Source organism: Mauremys mutica, chromosome 3 (genome assembly GCF_020497125.1).
Source record: "Mauremys mutica isolate MM-2020 ecotype Southern chromosome 3, ASM2049712v1, whole genome shotgun sequence".
NCBI classification, from domain to species: Eukaryota; Metazoa; Chordata; order Testudines; family Geoemydidae; genus Mauremys; species Mauremys mutica.
Window position 1 is genome coordinate 110,263,496 of NC_059074.1, and position 24,515 is coordinate 110,288,010.

The window sequence follows — 24,515 nt, forward strand, 5'->3', positions numbered from 1 at the left end:
GTATAATCAGTGGGTTCACTCATGCTTAAAATTAAGCACATGCTTAATTATCTTGCTAATTCAGGGTCTTAATTGGTAACTATCTTACTCAATTATTTCATTTAGGCCCCAGTTCAGCAAAGCACTTAAGCTTGTGCTTAAATCCCACAGAGCCATTTAAATGCTTTGCTGAAGTGGGGTCTTGTTTTCTTGCAGTTAGCTCAGAATTCTGATATATTTCTTCCTCGTTAAAACAACAGCACAGCACAGCTGCTGCATATAAGTATACTTATTAAAGGGTACATTTTCATTACATCTATTTGTTCATCAGGCTCAGCATTTAAGCACTCAAATAAGGCACTTTTATTGCTTTAATAATCCTTGATGTGAATTATCTTCCTTGCCTCTCTGGATTCTCCCTGGGTGCTTCAATAGCAAAACAGCTCTCTTTTCAGGTAAAAGAAATCCAAAAAGGGAAAGGCTGGCATGCACTTACAGGGTCTCTGAACAAACCAACCAAAAAATAAAAATAAATAAAATAATGGAAACTAGCAGGGAATTTAGGCCCAAAATGTAGGCTTTTATAATGTGATATCAACACTGCTTTGTGCAATATGAAGACCAGGATCTAACTCATTGAATATGAAGGAAAATATTAGAAATGACACTCTCAGTATGCTGCAGGTAGGAGGGGATGTACTGAGTTAGTGTGCCTGCCCTAGGGTTCTTTAGAGCTCAACAACAATCTAAAGCTCCCCTCCTCTGGAAGAACACCCATGTCAAATGGTGGTGCAAAAATTACCTGCCTCCCTCTAGGGCATAGCTGGCTCCATTTGTACATCCCTCCCCAGCACACACCCTCTCTGGCTGGGGGAGATGTGAATGAAGTTCAGATGCTATAAAATATTCAGTAACTTCAAACTTTCTCCTCTCTTAAGGCCAAACACTTTTCAGTGGTCATTCTGTGGATAAGAGGGTAGTTTGTGGTGCAGAGTGGAGGTTAATTTTGCTTTAAAGTCTCATGGGAGTGGTGGTGTTTTTTTCAGACAGTTTCTTTATAAAGAAGTTAAATTTAGTCATCACATTTTCTGTCATAGAAAATATATTAACTCCAGTTATGCACCAGGAGGTTATTTCACTTGCTCATAAAAAGGTGTTGGGTTGCAAAGAACCTCTTGAATGCTCACATCACAGGCTAATCAAGTTAATGAATACAGGTTGGAAACTGCCTACAAAGGGATTGTCCTTAAGGCTGAATAAGATTTTGGTTTAAAATTAGTTCACAGACATCAGTGTGGCTTGATGAAAGGAAGGTTAATAATGGGCTTCTTTAGGATAGTCTTACATTTAATTAACCATTCTAAATTCATCTCTGAACCAATCTTGATGATTGCATTAGATGCAGAAAAAGCACCCACTTGTACAGAATGGTGAGATATATATAACATAGTGTTCAGCATTTTGGTTTTAATTCTGAACTTAGACAATAGACTAAACTATTGGGCCAGGTACTGATCTGCACCTGAGTAGCATTTGGCACAGCTGAGGAGGAAGCTGTGAAGTGTTTTAGACCACCTTTATGCTGTCTCCTGTCCAAGGGCTTGATTCTATATGGACCCCAACACGCTGTCTTGCTGTAAATCAGCGTTATTGCACATTATACCACATGCTGATGGCCCCATGGGGCTGTTCTACCAGATGGGGTTAGCCAAGGCATTGGGATGTGCCATCAATACCAGATGTTGGGGGAGGGCAAAGTCGGGTGGTATAGGAATCTGTGTGATAGCAGTGCATGACAAGAGAATCCCCCTACACTGAGGAAATCCTTCACTAGTTAGCTGAACCAGGTTTAAAGCTGTTTTGTACTGCTAGAATAATGTAATGGGACTGGCCTGTTATATCTATTCTCTAAGATAGAAAATCTCCATCTCTCTCTCCCTCCCTCGCACAATGAATGTTCCACTGTGGAATAATACTTAAATAGTCATAGGGGTAAAAAGAGTGGGAATGACATTGTAGTCCAGTAGTTAGGGCACCCACCTGGGAGGTAGGAGACCTTGGGTCCAGTCCCCTGAATCTCACCACAGTATCATTATTTATTCACAGTGGAACAGCTTCAACAGGAGACATTAAGAAAACCCCACATCAGACTGTCCCATAGTTCAGTGCATGCTCCTGAGAAATGGGAGACCCCTGTTCAAATCCTTTCCCCTACTTCTGGCAAAGATTGAACATGGGTCTCCCACATCCCAAGTGAGTGCACTAACCACTGGTCTAGAAGTTATAAGATAGGTACTACCTCCTTCAGATGGATTTTGAATGTGACCCTATCTTGTAGGTGCCTTCTGAACATGCCTACTAGATTAGGCCCTGCACCTGAATGTTTGTCTTTCCTTGCTTGATGAATATTTTTGAGCCGGAACAGGAGTTGGCCCTTCAGCTGTCTAGAGTGAAGCAGCACTGTGCATGCCCAAAGGCAGAAACTTAGGTACAGAGAGAACTTTTACTCTGTGTAGGGGAGTGATTACCCACTCCTGCCCTTTGGGGCTTAAAACAGCCCAGGAGAGGGCTGTGGCTGGGGCAAGAAGCCTGGGCTTGATGGGAGAAAGCAGGCTCAGCTGTGGCCAGATCCCAATCAGGCCCAGCTGGCCCCTATAAGAAGCAGTGAGCCAGGCCCCCAGTTAGTCTCTCTGTCTGTAGAAGGAGAAGGGCTTGGCTGCAGCGAGCTAGGGTACCTGAGTGAAGCAGGGCTGGAGAGCTCATGCCTGGAAAGCCTCAGGCTATGGCCTAGCATAAGGCCTAGAGGTTGCAGGGGGCAGCCCAGGGGTAGATAAAGGCAGTAGGTCCAAACACCTTTGCCTATTATGAGTGGCTGATACTGTAGTCTGTGCTAGTGAACGGGGGCTAGATGGAGACTGGGCAGTAGCCAAAACTGAGACAAAGTGGGGCTAGTGGGTTGGGGGTTCCCCCAGAGGGCAGCACCCCAGTTAAAAGGGCACCAGGGTCCAGGGAGGGATACAGCGGGCTAGGAGGACAGGCAGATCACTGGCCTGCAGAGGGTGCTCCTAGCTGGAAAAGAGCTAATTCCTGAGGACAACTAGCAGGAGGTGCTGCAGGGTGAGTCTGAATGTCTACACTCTGAAAAACTTGGGTGTCAAGTGAACTTAGGCACCTATATGGTTTATTGGGAGTCTTGTGGATCCCAGTAGACCCAAAACTGGGATTTAGGGGCATGTCACAGGGTCACTCACTACACTGGTACCTCCTGCTGGCTGTTTTGGAAATTAGCTCTGGTCAGTAGGTGTGCTCTCTGGAGGTGGTGGCTCTCCTGTCCTGGTCTCTTCCTGTAGACCCACTGCAATTCCAGTCTCTGTCTCTGCTTTGTGGCACAGTCCTCTGGCCATGTCACAATCTGGGTTTCCCCTGTTCCAGGGAACTCCTACTGCAACAGTCTAGCCGCTTCTCATAGCAGCTTGGTAATCCATAGCCTGGTCACTTCTTCAGTGGTGGGGGGTGGGAAGTACCCAGGCCCACCCACTACTCTGGGTCCTAGCCCAGGGATCCTATAAACAGCTTCCTACTGCCCCTCCTTTCTTTCTCCATCAGCCTGTCACAATTCCCTGGGCCACTTCCTCATAGCCAGTGGCTTCCCCAGGAATTGAAATGGGGAGGGGGGTGTTTGAATTTACGGAGAGGGAGTGTCAGGGCTGATGAGGGGTGAGACTCTGAGGGTGAAGGTGGGCTGTATGGCACCATAGTAAAACTGAAAAACGTTTCATGACCATTTTACTAGATTAACTTGTGTCTTATCACACAAATTAAAGTTGGCTACTCAAGCCTTCTATGAAGCATTACGTCTACATCCTTCTTGATTTCTTGTTATAATTTTGCACAACTCTGTTAATTAACTTCTTAAATGCAATGTGTTCATCTCTGGTGGCTTCTTGTGTGTCCAGTACTTCCATTCCTTCAGTTGATATACTCATAAGTTCATTCACATGATCAGGCAGAAGGCGACTTCTTTCAGATCACAAAATTCTATTCAATGATGAAAAAGAATGCTCAACTGTAGCTGTTGTGACTAGGAGTAGCAAGAGATGAATTCCTACGTCGTTCATCCCAGGAAACAGAATACAAAGATTGGGTCAAGCCACTAGTGATGCGGGGGCGGGAGTTGAAGTCAAATCTTCCTTCATTCATCGTATGATATTCCACTCTGTGTTCAAATTCTCTATTCTGTCCTGATCACATGGCAGCCCTGTTGCTGGTAGTGCCTCACTCCACTCAACTGTTGGTATTTTATAGGACAGACATCTGTAAAAGCTACGTAGAGGTTGAGTAGAATCTAGAAGTCACTGTTATAGATTTTTAAGAATCAGTCTGTGTACTTTTTCAGTTGTCTTAACAAACTTCTTTGTCTTCACTTAAAGATTCAATATAAATGCATTCATTAGTCAACTTCTGGACTAAAGTCTTTGCCTCTTCCAGTACTTTTTCAATGGATATCTCTGATCCAAATGTAGCTTCTATTGCTGGACAAAGATCTACTGTTGTAGCAGATGCCTGGATGGAATTGTTTAATGACCCAAGTGGTTTCAACAGTAGACTTACGAGAGAGAGAATGGCAATAGTTTTCTCTGAACATGGTAGAAAAAGTAATCCACCAGCCTCACTACTTAAATCCATCCCATCTTGGTAGATACTTTCCAAAACCAGTAATCATAGAATATCAGGGTCGGAAGGGACCTCAGGAGGTCATCTAGTCCAACCCCCTGCTCAAAACAGGACCAATTCCCAACTAAATCTTCCACCCAGGGCTTTGTCAAGCCTGAGCTTAAAAACCTCTGAGGAAGGAGATTCCACCACCTCCGTAGGTAACCCATTCCAGTGCCTCACCACCCTCCTAGTGAAAACATTTTTCCTAATATCCAACCTAAACCTCCCTCACTGCAACTTGAGATCATTACTCCTTGTTCTGTCATCTGCTACCACTGAGAACAGTCTAGATCCATCCTCTTTGGAACCCCCTTTCAGGTAGATGAAAGCAGCTATCAAATCCCCCCTCATTCTTCTCTTCTGGAGACTAAACAATCCCAGTTCCATCAGCCTCTCCTCATAAGTCATGTGCTCTAGCCCCCTAATTATTTTTATTGCCCTGCGCTGGACTCTTCCCAATTTTTCCACATCCTTCTTGTAATGTGGGGCCCAAAACTGGACACAGTACGCCAGATGAAGCCTCACCAATGTCGAATAGAGGGTGATCTGCTGGCAATGCTCCTACTTATACAGCCCAAAATGCCGTTAGCCTTCTTGGCAACAAGGGCACACTGTTGACTCATATCCAGTTTCTAAAAATATCTTTTTTTTTTAAATGTGTTTAATTTAAATTGACTTTTGAAAAGTAAGCCATCATGGGATAAGAAGGAAGTCCTCTCATGGATCAGTAGCTGATTAAAAGATGGGAAACAAAGAGTAGGAATAAATTATCAGTTTTCAGAATGGAGAGAGAGAAATAGTGGTATCCCTGACCAGTTGGTACTGGGACAATTACTGTTCAATATATTCATAAATGATCTGGAAAAATGGGTAAACAGTGAGGTGGCAAAATTTGCAGATGATAAAAAAAACTACTCAAGATAAGTCCGAGGCAGACTGCAAAGAGTTACAAAGGGATCTCACAAAACTGGGTGACTGGGAAACAAAATGGCAGATGAAATTCAATGTTGATAAATGCAAAGTAATGCACATTGGAAAACAATCTCAACTATACATACAAAATGATGGAGTCTGAATTAGCTGTTAACACTCAAGAAAGAGATCTTTGAGTGGATGTTTTCAGACTCCATGTGCAGCGGCAGTCAAAAAGGCTAACAGAATGTTGGGAATCATTAAGAAAGGGATAGATAAGAAGACAGAAAACATCATATTGCCTCTGTATAAATCCATGGTACATGCACACCTTGAATACTGGGTGCAGATCTGGTCACCCCATCCCCCAAAAGATATATTGGAATTGGAAAAGGTACAGAGATAAGCAACTAAAATTATTAGGGGTATAAAACAGGAGGAGAGATTAAAATGACTGGGAATTTTCAGCTTAGAAAAAAGACGATTAAGGGGGAATATGATAGAGGTCTATAAAATCTTGACTTGTGTGAAGAAAGTTAATAAGGAAATGTTATTTAATCCTTCACATAACACAAGAACTAGCAGTCACCCAATGAAATTAATAGGCAGCAGGTTTTAAAAAAAACAAAAGGAAGTACTTCTTCACACAACAAAGTCAATCCGTGGAACTCATTGCCAGGTCTGTGAAGACCAAAACTATAACAGGATTAAAAAAAACCTAGATAAATTCCTGGAGAATAGGTCTATCAGTGGCTATTAGCCAGGATGGGGAGGGATGCAACACCATGCTCTGAAAAGGGCGGTGCAACCCATTAGGCGACCTAGCATTTGCGGGGGGTGGCATTTGAGGTCCTTCAGCGGGGACCGGATCTTTGGCCTCCCTGGTCGTTGTCGGCATTTAGGTGGAGGGTGCTGGGGCAGGGGATGTGGGGAAGGCCACCTGCACCAAGTAAAGGGGGGGCAGCATGCAGGGGAACTCCTCACTCCAGCTCACCTCTGCTCTGCCTCCTCCCCTGAGCATTCCACCCTGCTCTTCTTCTCTCCCTCCCAGGCTTGCGGCGCCAAACAGCTGATTGGTGCCACAAGCCTGGGAGGTGGGAGAAGTGGAGTGGCGACGGCATGCTTGGGGAGGAGACGGAGCAGAAGTGAGCTGTGGCAAGGAGCTACTGCACGGCTCTCCAGGCCGGGGGGGTGGGCGCCTCAGGGCAGGAGAGTGGGGAGCTGCCACAGGGCTCGGGGTGTGCCAGGTGGAAGTTTTGCCTAGGGTGCCAAACATCCTTGCACCCGCCCTGGCTCTGTCACTAGCCTGTTTGCCAGAAGCTGGGAATGGGCAACAGAGGATGGATCACTTGATGATTACCTGTTCTGTTCATTCTCTCTGAAGCACCTGGCCCTGGCCACTGTCGGAAGACAGGATACTGGGCTATATGGACCATTGGTCTGACCATTCTTATGTAAAAAATTAATTATAATAAAAATGTTTAATACAGAAACTCCCCAACATAATGGCCTCAAGATAGCAACCACTAATCACTTCAAGGATTTTTACACTACTTGCCTGGAACTAATAGGCCCCACCTGGTCTGACTGTGAGGGTAAGTGAGCAAAAATAACTCTGCATCACTGGCCACAGTCCTTGTACTTGACATCTTGTCATGTAATAAGCCTTTGATCACACAAAATGAAGTATCTGTCCAAACTTTGTACAGATGGAATCAAACTGTAACTAATAACATTTTTCCCAAGGAAATGGGGTAGTACGCTATTATTTAGAAACCAGTCTTCCTTTCTCAAATTGTGAATTCTGCGTCTGAGGGAGAAATTAATGTATCAGAAGAAATTTACATATTTTTTCCTTTTGTCAGCACAAAGTCCCTAATTACTCTTCTTTAGCTCCAGTTTGGTTCTCTAGATAGCTGTAGATAGGAAATAAACAATTTAACAACAAATATTTCACCAGCAAACCCCATATTGAGCCTTAAAGTATACAGTACTGGATATGCTTTTATGGAAGCATAATTTGTTTCTAATGGATGAAGTCCCTATTCTGCATTGCAGATAGAAAGAGGACTAATATATATAAGATATTAATAATATGATGTCTGTACAGATGCAAGAAAGATAAAGTGGATGCAAGAAAGATAAAGATTACTTATATTTTCAGCTCAGTACTGCACTTGGCAAACTTTTGATCTTGTGATATCTCAAACTGCTGAGTGGATGATTTAATTTTGTTTATATTCCACAGGACATTTAATTGCTGTATATATAAATATCTCACACACACACACACAAAGGACATTTAAAGAACGTTAGTGAGATTGCAAAGTCAAGCACTCAAAAGTTAGGAAATGACAGAATGAAGGTTATCTGTGCTGCCTCATCCTTTCATGAGAATTTGTGTGCAGGCCTTATCATCCTGGCAGTATGCTTCCCTTAGCAGCCATCATGCTACCTCTTTCCCCAGCTATGCACTGTGACTTTTGGAGGGGATTCTGTTGTATATAGTGGTGCTTAGGGCAGCATTAACTCTCACTTGGATGCTCATTAGGATATCTGTGATGTCTGTAGGAAAGCATGCTGTGGAGTGCTCTCCAATTCCTCCATCTCCCAGCCATTCCCATGTCCCACAGAGCTCTAAAATACTATGCTCTAACCAAACAGGTTTTCTTGTGTGACAACTTATAATGTGGTTATAATGACCATTGTAGGTTATTATGCTTTCTTTCATACTTTGTGCACTACATAATAATTAAAATGATTCCATAAAACATGACAGCATAATGCTATCTCTTTCCAAATAAAGGTGTTCAGAATAAATGGCTTACACTATAAAATAAAAACCAATTGAATAAGTTTCTATTCACAATATGTTTAAATCTCCAACAAGAATAGTTAAAACTGAGTGATGGGGTGGAGGGCACAGTTTAAACATCCTAATTTATAACCTAGAATATGTTAAGAGTCTCCTGTTAGTCCTTTCCTTTGTAATACCAACTTTAGAATTTATATAGTGCATATATGCACTCTGAATCTTCAAGAAGCCAGCATGTACCCTGGTCATACAAGCATCAACTTTTCCTGCAGCAGCAAACAAGACAATACCTCCCTCTATCTCTCCCCAACTCTTTCTCTCTCTTCACCTTTGGGGATCTTCAGTTAGAAAATATGAGCAGTAGTGGAAAACGTAGGCTCAGTGCATGGGAAATGTATGCAGCTTTCCCCAGATACAGCTGTATTGTTTTTTATTTCTGTATTCATGAGGCTTTTGCTGCATTAGTAGTGACCAAATAAAAACAAAAATGGACAAGATAGCTGAAACAGAATGCGGTTTTCTCCCCTCCTATCTTCCTCCCCACCCCCTTTCATAAAAAGGGCATTGTGTTGGCACATACTTAAGAGCTTTGTGGAATAGGAATGGAGTTAAGCACATGCTTAATTGCTTTCCTGAATTAGGAATATGCTTTGTCATTGTTTTATTTGTTTTTAGGTGGCAGCAAAACAGGAATCAGCATAGGTCTTGCTATAAAATAGACTCAGCATCGGTCACATAAGGTGTTGTGGCAGAGCTCTGACCTAGCTCCTGTGGGTCCTGTGCTTCTAGGCGGTTTATGCTAGCCTCAGTAGCTCACTGTGACCCTCCACATAGCCCTTCTCTCTCTAGGGCCAGGGTTGCGGTCTACTGAGCCCTTTTCATCATAGGCTGCAAGGAGGTTGGAGAGAGAACTCCCACAGTCTCTGTTCAGCCTCCTGTCCTAACAGGGACCTCACTTCCCCTTCCAGGAGCTGTTCCTGTAGTGGTGGGTTGGGGGGAAACCCAGGCCCACCCTCTACTCTGGGTTCCAGCCCAGGGACCCTAATGGTATCAGTTGTTGGCAGCCAACCTTTCACTGCCAGAGTTGCTACATTTCCCTGGGCCACTTCCCCACAGCTCTCCTGCTTCTCCCTTCTTCGCCCTTACCTTAGGGCTTCTTTAACAATGGTTTGAGGGTGTCTTCAGTAACCGACCCTTCAGCCACACTTCCTCTCCTCTGCCTGACTGGAGTGAGCCCTTTTTATAGCAGGGCCTTAATTAGAGTCAGGTGGTCACATTAACTGAATAGCCTCACCTGACTCTTTACAGGTTAATTAGAGTCAGGTGTTTCTCATTAGCCTGGAGCAGCCCCTGCTCTGGTCAGTCAGGGAACAGAAAACTGTTAATCCAGTGGCCAGTATATCTGCCTTCTGCTATACCCAACTGGTCTGGGTCTATCACAGTACACAGGTCACGAAGTACTTAGAAGATAGGGATAAAATTGTATAAAGTGCTTCTGTGTTTTGAGGTGGGAATGTATAATATTAAGCAAAGGATAGCATAAGGAAAGATATATGAATGTGCTTACTCTGTCAACAGCGATTCCAGTTTAGAAAAAAAGAAAACTATGAATACTTGAGGAGATGAATCTTTGAACAAGCCAATTTACCTGTGGAATAAAGACACACTAACTGCAGGTACAATTTGAAAACAAAAAGCACAATGATATGAATGATGAAGACATCTTATTTTTGGCTAACGTGTGTTGGCTGAACATATTTAAATATAGACAAGTAATTCAGAAGCTGTCCATTGTTGTAGTGATTGTCAACTGCTACCAACCCAGTTGAACCATTTAGGTACTTTGGCTGGGTTAATTTAAAAAGTGAAGATTTGCTGTCAGAGCAGATTTACAATGCTGATGAAACAGAGGCTTTTTAGAAGCTGTTACCAGAAAAAAAAATTTAAACACAGGTTGCAGCTACCAAGAAAATTGCCTCTAGATTAAAAATAAGAAACATGGTATCACTGCATTGGCATGTGCTAGAGGGTCTCCCATATTCATATTACTAGTAATTAGCAAACTATCAGACCATGTTGCTTTAATCCAATAGACTTGAGTGAGCTCTGTTTTGTATAGAGCACAACCAAGTGCATGAATGACTTTAGACGTTTTCCTTTGAATAAATTCTGCTTATTCAGTGTTGGAACTGTTTTGATTGTATGTTTAATTTGGGGCAACCGCTTAGGTGAATAGGGTAATATTACTGCCATTTACTGTTCCCCTCACTTTAACCATTGCTAACCATGTAAAGTGTGCACAAATATCTCATCAGTTGTTAATTGTTTATACACACAGACTGAAAAATTGGTCTTTAAATGTGCCCATGTGTGGTATTTTTCTTTGTCTGCCCTTTATTAATTTCCATTCTCCTTTCTTTTTGAGGTTTTACAGATCAAACCCATTGCTAGAGCTACTGAACAAGATTTTCAAAAGGTATCAATGATTTTAGGTGCCTCATTTTTTTTGAATGTCCAACTTGAGACACCCTAAAGGGCCCTGATTTTCAGAAACTGCTGCATACCTGCCCTCTGAAAATCAGATCTACTTCTTCTTCTTCATCAATCATTATAATCCAACCCCACCTCCTCCTCTTGCTTCTGCTGACATTTTGTGAATCCTTTGCTTTTGTCTAAATGCCTGAAAATCTTAACAAACCTTGCTGGATCAAAATGAAACATTTCATGTAGACATTACCATAACATTTTGACTTTTTCAGCTTGGTTAAAACTCTTCAGTGAGCTTCACGTGAATTCATGAATAGTTTTGGTCAACCCAAAATTGCATTGTTTGGTAAACAAATTATTACTCCCAAAAAGTTTGCTTGGCTACTCTGAAACCTTTCTGGTTCCATTAATCGTCAAGAACAGACCATCAATGTATTCCTCACTCTGACAGCAGAGAGGAGCCCCAACCTAAAAGCAAAGGAGGTAATGGTTGGTCCAAGACACAGGTTTAAGATCCAGTTGCCTAATCACCAGTCCAAATCTAAAAATTAGATCTTAACTCAGACAGATGGTCATACTTAAGCCATTAGCTACCTCAAACAGGCCCATGGTGGTCATGATGGCTAGGAAATTCTGAGCTGCCTCGAGTGATCATCTCCATGAAGGTTGAAGTCACCAGGAAGAGTCAGTCTCTGCATTTCCCATACCATTGTAGCACATTGTAAGTACAGAAGGAAAAAAAGAATTGTAAATCTGATATAAGATGAGGTAATGAAATGCTTCAAGAACTGCTTATCCTAGCTAGAAAGTCTAAGTGACAATTTGAGTGAAGTTTCTGTCATCAAGACTGCTCTGCATGAAGACCATAAACAAAATAAATAATAAAAATAAACAACAATTTTTTCATGTTTCTGTTAGACTACTTAAGATGTAAAATGCACATATTTTAATGAGTACTTGTTATAACATATTAAACCTAATTTTTAAAAGGACCTCAATCGAATCTTTAATTTTCTGGATGCAATTTTGTTTATACATCTATTTGACTGCACCAAAAAATCAGGTAATTAGAGGTATAAATGCTATAACTCATGGCTGCATATAGTTGTAGGTGCAAAATTTGAATTGCAAACTTTGAGGCCATTTCTGAATGTCAGCAACTTTATTCTGTATATCTTTGTGGTTTTTATACTGTACTCATGGTAATATCTATGTTCTAAAAGATTAAATAAATTCCTACTATTGTATTTCATGCTTGCTTGCTCTTTGTCAGGTAGATTGAGCCATTAGGCTCAGCCCAGAGTAAGGGACAGTGCATACATTGCACAGCTCCAAATGCAGCCTGTGAAGAAATTGTGCCTTAGAAAGGCACAATTGTGTCCTCTTTTCTTTTAGGATGGAGTATTTTGCAACACCTCTTTTCAGGGTACAGCATCCTGCCCTATGATGGCCAGCCATCTCTGCTCACAGGTAAATAGGAATGTGGATTCAAGGTGCCACTCACTCTCCATCCCCTCCCCATCAGACTCACTTCCTTTCTTTTTACAGTGCTCAGTGCCACAATCCAGGCAAGATTAAGACAGCCTTACACAGGGAAAGGCCCTGGTATGTAAGCATGTCTAAAGATCCCATTTTGTGTCCTCCCACCCTCTTTCCTATAGTTTTCCATTCAGCTCCCTCTGCCTGGAATCCTTGACCCACTCTGTTATGCTGCTTCCCTTTCAAGTTCCTCCTTAAAATGCACTTCTTTTGTGAAGTTTATAGATCCCAGTAATCCCTGCAGTGAAGTATTATCCAGTCAAATGCACTTACATTAAAAACAATCAAAATAACGAACATGTAATTACCACAATAGGCCTGATTCTCTACTGCCCAGCCTTCAGCATAGTCACTTCACATATGCATAGCAAGTACAAAGTGGGTCTAAAATGTTACTATCCTGATTTAGCAGGCTTTTAAACTCACTTTGCACCCATTTTGGACAGGTGTAAATACATACAGTGGAGAATGAGGCCACTTCAATCCAACATCAACATTCAATCATACTGATCTTTGTCAAACCCATCCTTTGCTTGCTATTGCAAACAATCTGAAGCAGAAGTACCTATACAGCTATAAAGTGTCTTGCACATTGTGCTATGTATATAATGAACTAAAATAAATAATACTGTAGTTAATAAATGCCAACAACTTTCTAGGGTGCTTATATTTACCAGAGATTACTTTGCACCTTTTAGATATATAAATGTCTTCATAAATGTTCATTCCCTAGAACACCAAAAAGGTTCCCTTGAAAGGATTGGGCCTTTATCATGCACTCTTTGGTTCCTAAACTGGTACTTCTACTTTTTTTTTGGTGTGTGAAACAATCCTACTCCGGCAACGGAACGGATTGTAGGTCTTTTCTGCCTCTAACTTCTATTATTCTGTTAATTTTTTATGGAATATGTAGAAGTGACATATTAAGTATGGTGGGGAAATGAAGGATGCAGAGAACAGCTGTTACATATATGATGTAGCTGTTCTCTTCTGTGCTGAGATTAGTCACGGGAAAAACTTCAGAAAATTGGAGAAACTTCCAAAAATAGTATGTACCAAGTCTGATCCTAGAACATTGCAGATACATATTGCTCCTCTTGTGGGTTGAGAGTAAACTCTCAGTCTAGCCCTAAAGGACTTATGCCTTTTGTTGTTAAGGTTTGTAATCTAGGGACCCTATTGGATCCATGGCTCCTGGTGGAAGGCCAAATAGCAGCAGTGACCAATGATATTTTTTTCCATCTACATTTTGCAGAAACATTCCAACTTTTTTTTCTCAGATGCAAATTTTGCCATAATCGCCTTCAGAATGGATTACTGCAATGAGCTTTGTATGGGACTGAGAAATTTCAGCTACTGAAGAACAAGGCTGCCTGCTTATACCACAGTGTTTCACACTAGTTCTTCACAGATTTTACCAACATCCAGTGAATTTCTGTATTCAATATCTGGCCTGAGTTTTGATCTTTATGGTTGGGTCCTATATACCTTAGAGACCTTCTCTTTCTCTCTCTTCATATTTCAACCTGGCAGGTGAGTTCAGCTGTGATGTTCAAGCTGACAGTCCCTGGATTTTTTTTTGTCTGGGTGATAGGCATTCTAAATGGAGGGTTCCTCACATCTGAAATTGGAAGGGCCTTGACTCTGAAATTCATTTTCCTCTTTAGTTTGACATAGCCTGAGTTTGTTGGCACATGACCTGAATATCAATCTATTTACTTCAGCTTATTCTGAAGAGATGATTTCAAGGGGAAGTTTGAGGGGTTTTTTATGGCTAGTAAGTTTTATCATTAAATGATTTGCATTCAGTCGATGTATTTAAGTATGTGTTATACCTATTGTCATATGTTAGGCTAGAAGGCATCATAGGTACATTGTTATAGATTAAAAAAAAAGTACAGAAAAGGTTTGAAACCTCATCCAGGACCAGATATCCAGATTGTCACCCCCTTTGTCATATACTATTTGTAATTGTTGAATTTACTATTAAATCCTCCAAATTCTATATATTGTATCTGACTAAAATTTTACAGTTGGGGTGCAGCTTTTGGTGATGAGTGGCATGCCTCTCAGTGAAGTGAAAGCTGGATTTTTGGATGTGACATGTCATGGTGTAGATAGTGTGCCTCGGTCAAAAATAAACAGATTGTGAGATGCCTTGCCTTTCACTATGAGGAATGCCACATGGCACACTCTGTTCCAGTCTTTCTTCCCACATTCTACATGAAGAACTTCCATTCCATTGAGGTTTTTTTTTCTTCTCCCCCATGGTGTTATAAAACAATTAAAGAAGCAGCAGAACATTTCTAATTTATCTTAGAAACTTCTAAGGAAATAAACTTAAATTATTGGTTAATATTAACAATAATTACAATTGGAGGTTGAAACTACTGAACACGTGAATGAATCATTGCTTGATGGACTCTATATCCCATAGAGTGTCAAAAAATCCACAAGAAGTTCCTCACTGCTGGATTTTGCATTGATTTAGATCTCGTACTTATATGAAAGATATTTAAAATCACAACTAGACAGACAGCTCCTCACTGACTGAATCTCTAAGGAGGTATATGTGCTTTGTTTATTTTAGAAAGTATATGGAATTTAGTAAGCTCAGGAATATGCTCATGATACCTTGATTTTGTACAGGACTAAGAGGATGCCTGAGGGATAGGAATAAAAACTTTCAGCCTTTTGGGGATCTTTGTGGAAAGATGTTTAAAAGATGGATCTATCAAAAATGAACTCTTTGGAGGAGAGTGTAGTTATAGTTCTGAGTGGAGGCTGCTTCTAGTCTCTCAAAATAACACTATAGGTTCCACTTGTGGGGCCCAAATCTACATCCCTTTTTTTATGCAATAGCTCCATTTGACTTCAGTGGATCCACATGTATGAGGAACCACTGAGCAATCAGACTTCTGGAGCTATACATATGTAGATAATAAGAGAGCAGGATTGATCCATTAATGCTCAATATATAGTAATTAAAGTAGATAGCTGGAAGCAAACACTTTTATTATGAAATGTGTTGTAATGTGGTCTCAGTTATTAATTCAAATATAAGGCCATTTGATTGAGAGATAGGGCAAAGGCCTGCAGCCTCTTTTTATAATGAAAACTATAGGAGAAGTCTTTGCTTTATCAAAAGGAAAAAAGGAGAATATTGCACATATTAAATATATTTGGATGATTACAATCCCTGCTTGGGAAGAGAGGATCCTGTTTGAATTTTATTAGTTGAGGATGAGCCTTTGTTTATATACAAATATTTCAGGATCTACTATAAGGAAATATCTATAAAGTTTACCTTCTAGCATGCATATTATCCAAGTGGCTTATGTAAATCACAAGGGAAAAAACGTAGGTGGCCAGAATAAAGATGGATGTATAATGACTAGAGTGGATTCTAACTGACACAGGTTATGTGAAATGACTTTTCCTTAAAAAATAAATAATCCTCAGAGGGAAAAGTTTTAGCAACATTGCTCCACCCAGATAAGCCCCAAAGCTCACTGATGAGTTATCTGGAGAAAACGCACAACTGGGACAGAATCTGACATTTCTCTTACTGGGAGATAGGAGGAGCTGCATGCTGACAAACCATATATGGGTTCATCAGCTCAAAGCTCCTCCCCTTTCAGCTTCTCCACCTCCAAACCAGGCCTACCACAAGCCAATATTCTCCCACACAACTCTACTTCCTAATAGAGCTGGTGAGAATTTTGCGATGAGAAAATGCAGTTTCATAAATTCAAAAGGTTCCACAGAAAAATGTTGATTTCAACAAAATTTTGTTTTGAAACAAAAGTCAAAAAGGAACATTCTGATAAGGGCAAAATGTTCTCTTTGACCTTTTCAGAATGGAACATTTTGATTTTCCCTTTTGAAATGACTTTTTGTTTCAATGTTTCACATTTTATACTATGTAGTATAAAATAAAAAAGTCAAAATTGGAGTGAAACTTTTTCAATTTCATTAAAATAAAACATTTTGATCAACCCCAAATTATTTTTCCCCACCCAAAAAATCATTTTACAGGAATTTTGTTGCTTTCTTTCTATTTCGGAATGTAAAAAATTCACACTCTCCGACTTCCCCACAAAAATCCAAATCCAACACAACTCCATTCACCCTATTGCCACTCTACCCCCAATGTCCCTTCCCACTTCCTTGCTCGCCACCCATGCCCCTCCACAATGCTGTGTAGTCCTATTCAGCTCCTCTCCTGGGGCTGCTACATGGACACCATGGTATCCAAGAGGTGGTGATGGTATCTGAAGAGTGGTGATGTAGGGGGGGAGCCAGAGAGGTATGTGACCAATGATGAGGGAGGGGAGGTATTCAAGTGTGGCAAGTTTATGGGAGGAGAGGCTTTTGGTTGTGGGAGCTGGGTGGAAGGAACCAGGATTGTGTGGAGGGATTGGGGTGGGAGAAAGCCGAGAACCTCTGTGCTGAGGCCCTGGCACTAGAAGAGTTCACCAGAGCTGCTGTCTTTTTTTGCCCCTGACAACTCAACCCCCAGTTCTTCAGAGAGCCTAGGTATCTTTTCCTCTCACCTCCACAGTCCCATTTCTTCCATATGCCTAAACCTACCCCTATTCCCCATGCATCCTCCCTGCTGGCCAGCCCACCTCCCTGCCTCCCCAGGGACTCTGTGCTGCATAGAACTGGTGAGTCATGAAGCAAGGCTGGTAGCATCAAAGAACAGAACTGGGTGATGGGACTTGACTGTTCTGTTGGCTAATCTTGGCGAGACTCGAGTTATCCTGAATTAGAGGAATGACTCTTTGTATGAGGTTCAGGCATGGTCTGTGTCTGAAATATTATCACAGTGTGTGTCTGTGTAAAGTTTGGCATTTACGGGGTCTGTGATTGTTCAGCTGGAGGAACCCAAAGGAGTGTTGAGGGGGAATATTTAAAACAGGTAGCATTTTAAAGTGTTTCCTCTGACAAAGTTAGTGGTAGTAAATATTTTACTTAAATAGTTATATAAATAGACCAGTTGTCTTTTGAAAGGTTATTGTGCCAAAACTGGAGGCTACATTGAATTATTCAAGTGTGAAACAGAAGGAATTTATTCCTGTTTTTAAGTGTAAGTCTGAATGCAACTCGAATAGAAAAAACAACGAGGAATCCTTGTGGCACCTTAGAGACTAACAAATTTATTTGGGCATAAGCTTTCATGGGCTAAAACCCACTTATGAAAGCTTATGCCCAAATAAATTTGTTAGTCTCTAAGGTGCCACAAGGACTCCTTGTTGTTTTTGCTAATACAGACTAATATGGCTACCACTCTGAAACTCGAATACAGGTGACTCCATTATGTAGAGTGTGTGTATATATATATACCCTTATATGGGCACACACATGAAACCGTACATATATACCTGGAAGGGAAAGCAGCTCATGAGCCTCTCATTCAAGGATCCTGCCATTCTTTAACTTATTACCTCCTGATTTGGTAACAGCATATGATCAGTTATTATTTTATAAAACTCATTTGTCCCCACTGTCATAAGTGATAGTAAAAAGTGTGTACCAAGGTTTGTTGTGGTTGCATTTATATGTTATATTAAGTCTTTAATAATGAATGCGTCTCACAAATAAATAAGCAGCATAGTACATAATCAGCTCTGCCAATGGGAAAGAGCAAATATTACACAGGAAAGAGAAACCAATGAAACAGTATTCACCAGGAAATAGTCTCTGAATGTTCAGTAGTTAAATACTTGTCCTTGTCTTTTTTTAAAAAACTGGACAAATTCCAACCTCCACAGACTATAGAATTCCCAGAGGGATGGAAATCTAACTTTAACTTCCACACAGTAAACTAAAACACCCAAGACTAGTGGCGGTGATGCAAGCCGGTCATTTGAATTATGATTATTCAGTCTGGCATTATTTTAATCTGACATGACTCTAACGTGCTTGATTTAGATTCATCTTGACCTGAAAACTGGAATCTCAATTTCTTTCTCTTTACCTCTGATTTATCTTGGTACACTAGTTTTTATTTCAACAGCAGACATTAAGAAACCTTTCAAACGAGTCAGACTTTCACATTTATCTACATCAAATACATTTCAATCAGCCCCCCCCCCGCCCAGCATCATACTCTGTTTTTATTTGTTTGTGTGACAAGGAGGTAATGAATTAGGGTAGCTGAAAGTCAGACAAAACACAACCCTCCAGCAAGGCTGTTTTCTGGATTATATTTCTTTTCTTGATAACCAGACAATAGCTAAAGAAATTAAGGAGGGGGAGAAATGACTGATCTTTATGTATGAGATAATGGATGAGCCTTGAATGACCTGTTTTTTTTTTCTTGCGGTAAAACAGTGTTGAAGAAAGAGGGCACTAGCGTACAGCCCATATCCTCCCATCTGACTGTACCAGTGCTAAAGCTCATGTTCGCAGGAGAACTGCCAAGGACTGCTTTGACCAAGGAAGGAGCGAACTGTCTCACTGATTCAGGTAAGTCTTAAGTTTAATGCTACAAATAAACCCAGATTTAAGGTATAGCGCTGCAGATAAAAGATCCAGACAAAAGACACCCAGGCGACACATTCCAGGTCTGTCTGGCTTTCGGGCCAGTTTGAGACGCCTCTTGTGTGTGGCCGTAGGATCAGGAGGGAGAATCGGGATGGGGGCTCCTCAGAGCATCTTCCCCCCTCTCGTTCTCCCTCGCGCCCTTCTCTCCATCCCTCAGGAAAGGGGAAGAGACGCGAGGGGCGAAGCCCTGGCTCGCTGCTTCCTCCTCCCGGACCTGATCCTGGCATGAGAAGCCATTCGGGAAGGATGGGCTGCTGCAAGTAGGGGGTTTGTCTCTCTCTGTGTTGGGGGGAGGGGTTGTGATAGCGTGCGAGATCTTGGCTGCGGTAGCAGCCACAAAGGCAGAGACGCTGAGAAGTTTAGGTGGAAGCCGAGTCGCCCCGGCAGGAGGTAAAGGGACAGGGCGGGTCGTAGGGGGGTCTGGCTCTCCTGTGCGCTGTCCTGGGTGCTGAAAACAGAGCCATCCTCGCCTTGCAACGGGGAGCCCAAGCCCGGCTCAGCAAGTCAGTCCTCCTGCCTTCCCTCTCGGCAGCCGATCACCTTTAAACCGCATTGAACTACTTCAACTAGAACCGCCTGGCTCCACACCTCTGGGTGCCCAAAGTCTGCAGGCAAGGCAGGCGTGCCAAGAAAGCACATCACTACATTATCTGTGGTTGCCTTAGTAACTAATACTGTATGTATTTTCCCCCGCTTTCATATTTGTGTCTCTTGTTGAATTTTCCCCTTAAACCCAGAAAAGTTAATCTAAGCTGTAATGGGTTTATTTTTTTTCTCCTCTGACCTTTAAATGACATTTTCCTTCACTGGAAAGGCGGATTTCTCTCTCTTTCTTTTTTTGAAAGTGGATTGTTCACATCCAAATGATGTTTTTAAATGATAGTGAGTAAAGTAAACCCTCCCCCCTCCTTTCTGATATGGTGACCACTGAGGCAATGATAAGATTTTTATCTGATTAACTGGCTTACAAAAGTTTTAAAACTTGTCTGCTATTCTATCATTAGTTTAAAAGGTACAGGCAGCAGCCTCTTTGTCTTAAACACATCTGTGTATAGACACCTGTGTCTATGTATATTTTCTTCCTTGAAACTTACATTTGAGAGCCTCTTCTGATGTGCACACTTAAATAAATATTTATTTCTCCAAACCCTTTTAAGACAAAACTGATTTTTATTGATTGCTGCCCTGACACAGTTTTCTCTAACAAATGTGTGTTATTCCTTCTTCCCATGTCAACAGGATATAGTTCACTACTATGATGACTCCTTTTGCACCTGAGATCCATTTGTTTAAGGCTATGCTGTAATGGGATTTAGAGCCACTTGACAAGTGACAGGCAAGAGGCTGGTATTTCTTTCAACAATGTGCAGACAGGAGGAGCCCATGAAATTTGTAACCTGCATTTGGATGACATCCTGTAACAAAATGATTGGAGTGGTGCTGGTCTTTTTCCCTGCTATCTTCCTGGAGATGGATATTTTCCCCAAAAACACTGGCAGGAAGATGCTGCTGTCAGGAGCTTCCTCGCAGCGATCAGTAGCCAGAATGGATGGAGATGTCATTATAGGTGCCCTCTTCTCAGTCCATCACCAACCGCCGGCCGAGAGAGTTCCAGAGAGGAAGTGTGGGGAGATCAGAGAGCAATATGGTATCCAGAGAGTCGAAGCTATGTTTCACACTTTGGATAAAATTAACTCAGACCCAGTCCTGCTGCCCAACATCACGCTGGGCAGTGAAATCAGAGATTCCTGCTGGCACTCTTCAGTAGCACTCGAGCAGAGCATTGAGTTTATAAGAGACTCCCTGATCTCCATAAGAGATGAGAAAGATGGGATCAGTCGATGTGTGCCTGACTCTCTACCCCAACATCAGAGCAGGACCAAAAAACCCATTGCTGGGGTGATTGGTCCAGGCTCCAGCTCGGTTGCCATCCAAGTTCAAAACCTGCTCCAGCTCTTTGACATCCCTCAGATTGCTTATTCTGCAACGAGCATCGACTTAAGTGACAAAACTTTATACAAATACTTCTTGAGGGTGGTCCCTTCTGACACTCTGCAAGCCAGGGCCATGCTTGACATAGTCAAACGCTACAACTGGACCTACGTATCCGCAGTCCATACAGAAGGTAAGTATGGAAAAGCAATGCTCCTAGAATCAGACTAATCAATTTTTCTTCCCACCCCTTTTAGCCGCTTTTCCCCCCATACCCAGAGAGCCAGCCATGAGCTTCTGGTGGCAAGCTATAATACCACTGCATGGTGTGCTACACAAGTTTGTCATTTATGTAGTTCTCTTGCTCCTAGGTCACCAGCAGCGACCATCTAACTGACTAATGTAGAAGAGTGCTTTCCACTAAGGAGACACCATGCCCTTGACTCTAAATTTAAACAATTAGACTATTTGTTTGCATTGTTTCCCTGGGCAAGTCAACTCCACCCCAGGGATACCAACAATTATTTTTTATTAGTAACCTAGCTTGCTTGAAAAAATAAATGGAAAATAATGCAGTTTCTCTCCTCCCCCCCCACTCAACCACTGTGGGATCTGAACAGTGTTTCTCTTCATCCAGGGAAGTTAGCGCTGAACAAACTGTTAGATAGCATCCCAACTTGTGTTCAAGCGTCAGACTGGATGTGGTTAATTATAAGACCTTATTTAACTTCAGAAGAAAAGCACTGGCAAAATTAGACATACCCAAGACTTTTAGGTTTGACCCTGTCCCTTTACTTCTCATACATGGAAAGATTTGTCCTGCTTCTTGCAATTTAGACTGATCACTCATTTCGAATTAAACAGATAATTGATGTGAGAATCTAGAGCTGAAGTTAATAATGGTATAAAAATCATTCTTAAGGTGTGACTGCCAGTTCTGTAATGAAGTGAACATATTTTTATAAGACAAATCCTGTAGTGTTGCTTAGTTTTTATTCAGGCAGAACAGTCACTGATGTCAATGAGAGTTTTACCAGAGTGAGAACTGAGTCAAAATTGAACAAGTGCTCCAGGATTTGGCATTATATCTGTTCTGTATTAATACAATAAATTAATTTCTGGGACTGTACACAGAGGACTGAATCCTGAAGGCATTGCTCTGATATATTTTACAGAAATGCTTTGTAATGAAGTAAGTGTATAGATGTCCATTTGAGAGGCACGTCGTTCTAATATTCAGTAAAGTGTTACTATTATATGAACAGAAGTAAAAATCTTACTATATAGAGACAATTTGTATTCAACAAGTTTAATTACCTTTAAACTAGTAAGTGAAGGAGTTGTAAGATCATGCTATTTAAAACTGGAAGCACTGGTTTATAGATAGACCATTGTTTTTGTCAAATACAACCAAATTTATATTAGCAGCTAAATTGTGCAAAAGGAAAGCCCTTTCAATACAATATTGTGACATTTCTATAGTCCAATCATGCTGCTGAACACCAATTTTTTACATAGTAAATTACAAACCTGATTTTTTTTCATTGCAGCACACAGGTTAATACATTTATTCAAGTAAATTCATATGTAAATCTGATTTATGATTCCCCTTAAATTAATGAACTAAATATGCAACTTTGTGCTCAAAGAGCTGGCCAAACGTAAACACTTTAAAACATATATTACCATCATGAAAGAAAGAAATCATCAATAAGACTTGCAAATGTCACATTCAAAGGTGAATTGGAGTAACCTGGACATATGAAACATGAAAGTGCTGCAATTCTGAAAAATGTTAGAGTAGGGAACAATGACCTGACATTTGCAGTTCATTTTGTGCCCAGTCACAGATGAAAAAAAAAATTGATGTACAGGGTGGAACCTGAGATACTAAAATTCTTGGATGCTAGGAGATATGATTATATATTGTGACAGATCAGAGTGAAAATACACAGTAAGGGGCAGCTCCTCATCTGGTGTAAGTTGTCATAGCTCCATTGACTTCACTGGAGCTACACCAGTTTACACCATTTGTGGATCTGCCCTCAGGGATCTGTTCTACTTCTATGTGCATATGTAACACCCATTAACATTACTGGGAGTTACCTTCCCCTCTTGGGAAAGAGAATAGATTATTAAAGTTATTTGTTATTTTGGGTTTTTTTAAAAAATCATGATATAGGAGACTTTTCATGGTAGTAATTTCACTCATGACATGTGAGAACTTTTAATTAGCTATCACTTTTTAAAATACCTTATTGACTGACAAGGAGTGCTTCTTGCAGGATATTTTTCTGATATCCAGGGTGATACTTTTGGAAATGTTGAACTAATTCTGTTTCACAATGTGATAAATTCTTCTGCAGTATCAAGGGATCATTTTTCAGATTACTCAGCTTTCATTACTCCCTTTTGCGTGTGCGCACGCGCACACACACACACACACACACAATGCCTCTAAAGATTGTCTCTAAATCCAATTACATTATAAATTATATTTAGTAGCACTAGTACATATTTGTTGAGCTATTTTCCAGAAGAACTATAGAATACCAATTTATAAAGTATGAAAATCCTCCTTCCCTCACCCTTTTAAGGTAAAATTCTGCTCAGGAACAGTGTTGCCTTTACTTCTCTACAGTTTAAAATCCTATGCATTAACTGAGATCGAGATTATGAGACTGCTTCCCTCTTCCCCTTCCCAATGCCTGTGGCATGCAAAGCACCTTCCTACTTTGCATAACCAACACAAGGGCCACTCTCAGCACCAGTCCCTGTGAACAGGGGCTTCTCCAGATTTGCTTCCACACCAGCTCACAGAGCAGGGCTAGTGCACCAGAATCTATACCATCCTTGCAGTATGTACCACATATACAACTCCTATGTACACCATGCTTGGGGAAGATTGTGGGTTGTAGCATTGTGGCTTGGCACCACCCTCCACATAGGACTCTGAAAAGTGTACACATTTCTTACAAAATACACAGGCAGTATCAGTGCAAACTTACATCATACAGACTTTCCAAAGAGCTTCAGAGGTGAGTGGACCACCCCGGGAGTCAGACAACTGTTCCCTTCCCATGTCAAATCAATCTTTGGCCCTCCACACCTCAGATCATTGTAGACACCTGCCCACAAGGAAATGAAATGAGATCACCAATTCATTTGACGTAACCACTAAGCAGCTGTCAGATAACAGTGTTCTTCAGGCAGTGCTGACCTTGTCTGGATTCAAATAGGTAACCTAGAAAGTAGAGTCTCCATAGTCCTTCTCTGATACTCAAAGCCATTCCTGTTCTCTTGCAGTGTCACCTTCAGACATAGCTGCCCCCAGAACAGTTCAGAGCAAACAAACAATATCATTGTGTACAGATTATTCTATCTTTTAATAATGACCATAAATAATTGCACACACAGAAATCTGTTGTCTATATAAAATGGCTTCTAATTAGTTTATTACATCTGGTATATAGTGACAATGAGGACAGGCAAAGAGATCCAGTTTGTATTATATTGTCTTTTTGGTAGTCCACGAGAGCATATTCTTCTGTTCATTGAACACATAGAGGTTTATTCTCCATCA

General features: G+C 41.1%; 1 protein-coding gene across 1 annotated transcript in view; it reads left to right on the forward strand.

Moving 5' to 3' along the window:
- The first annotated feature begins 3,052 nt into the window (after positions 1-3,052).
- Positions 3,053-24,515, forward strand: part of GRM1 (glutamate metabotropic receptor 1) — a 290,329-nt gene continuing 268,866 nt past the window's right edge. The window contains exons 1-8 of the mRNA XM_045011682.1: positions 3,053-3,096; positions 10,001-10,098; positions 10,848-10,898; positions 12,305-12,379; positions 12,458-12,514; positions 13,729-13,981; positions 18,788-18,922; positions 20,240-21,125. Coding sequence (XP_044867617.1) covers positions 20,363-21,125 — 763 coding nt within the window. The 5' untranslated portion in view covers positions 3,053-3,096; positions 10,001-10,098; positions 10,848-10,898; ... (3 more) ...; positions 18,788-18,922; positions 20,240-20,362. The remainder of the gene's footprint in view (positions 3,097-10,000; positions 10,099-10,847; positions 10,899-12,304; positions 12,380-12,457; positions 12,515-13,728; positions 13,982-18,787; positions 18,923-20,239; positions 21,126-24,515) is intronic.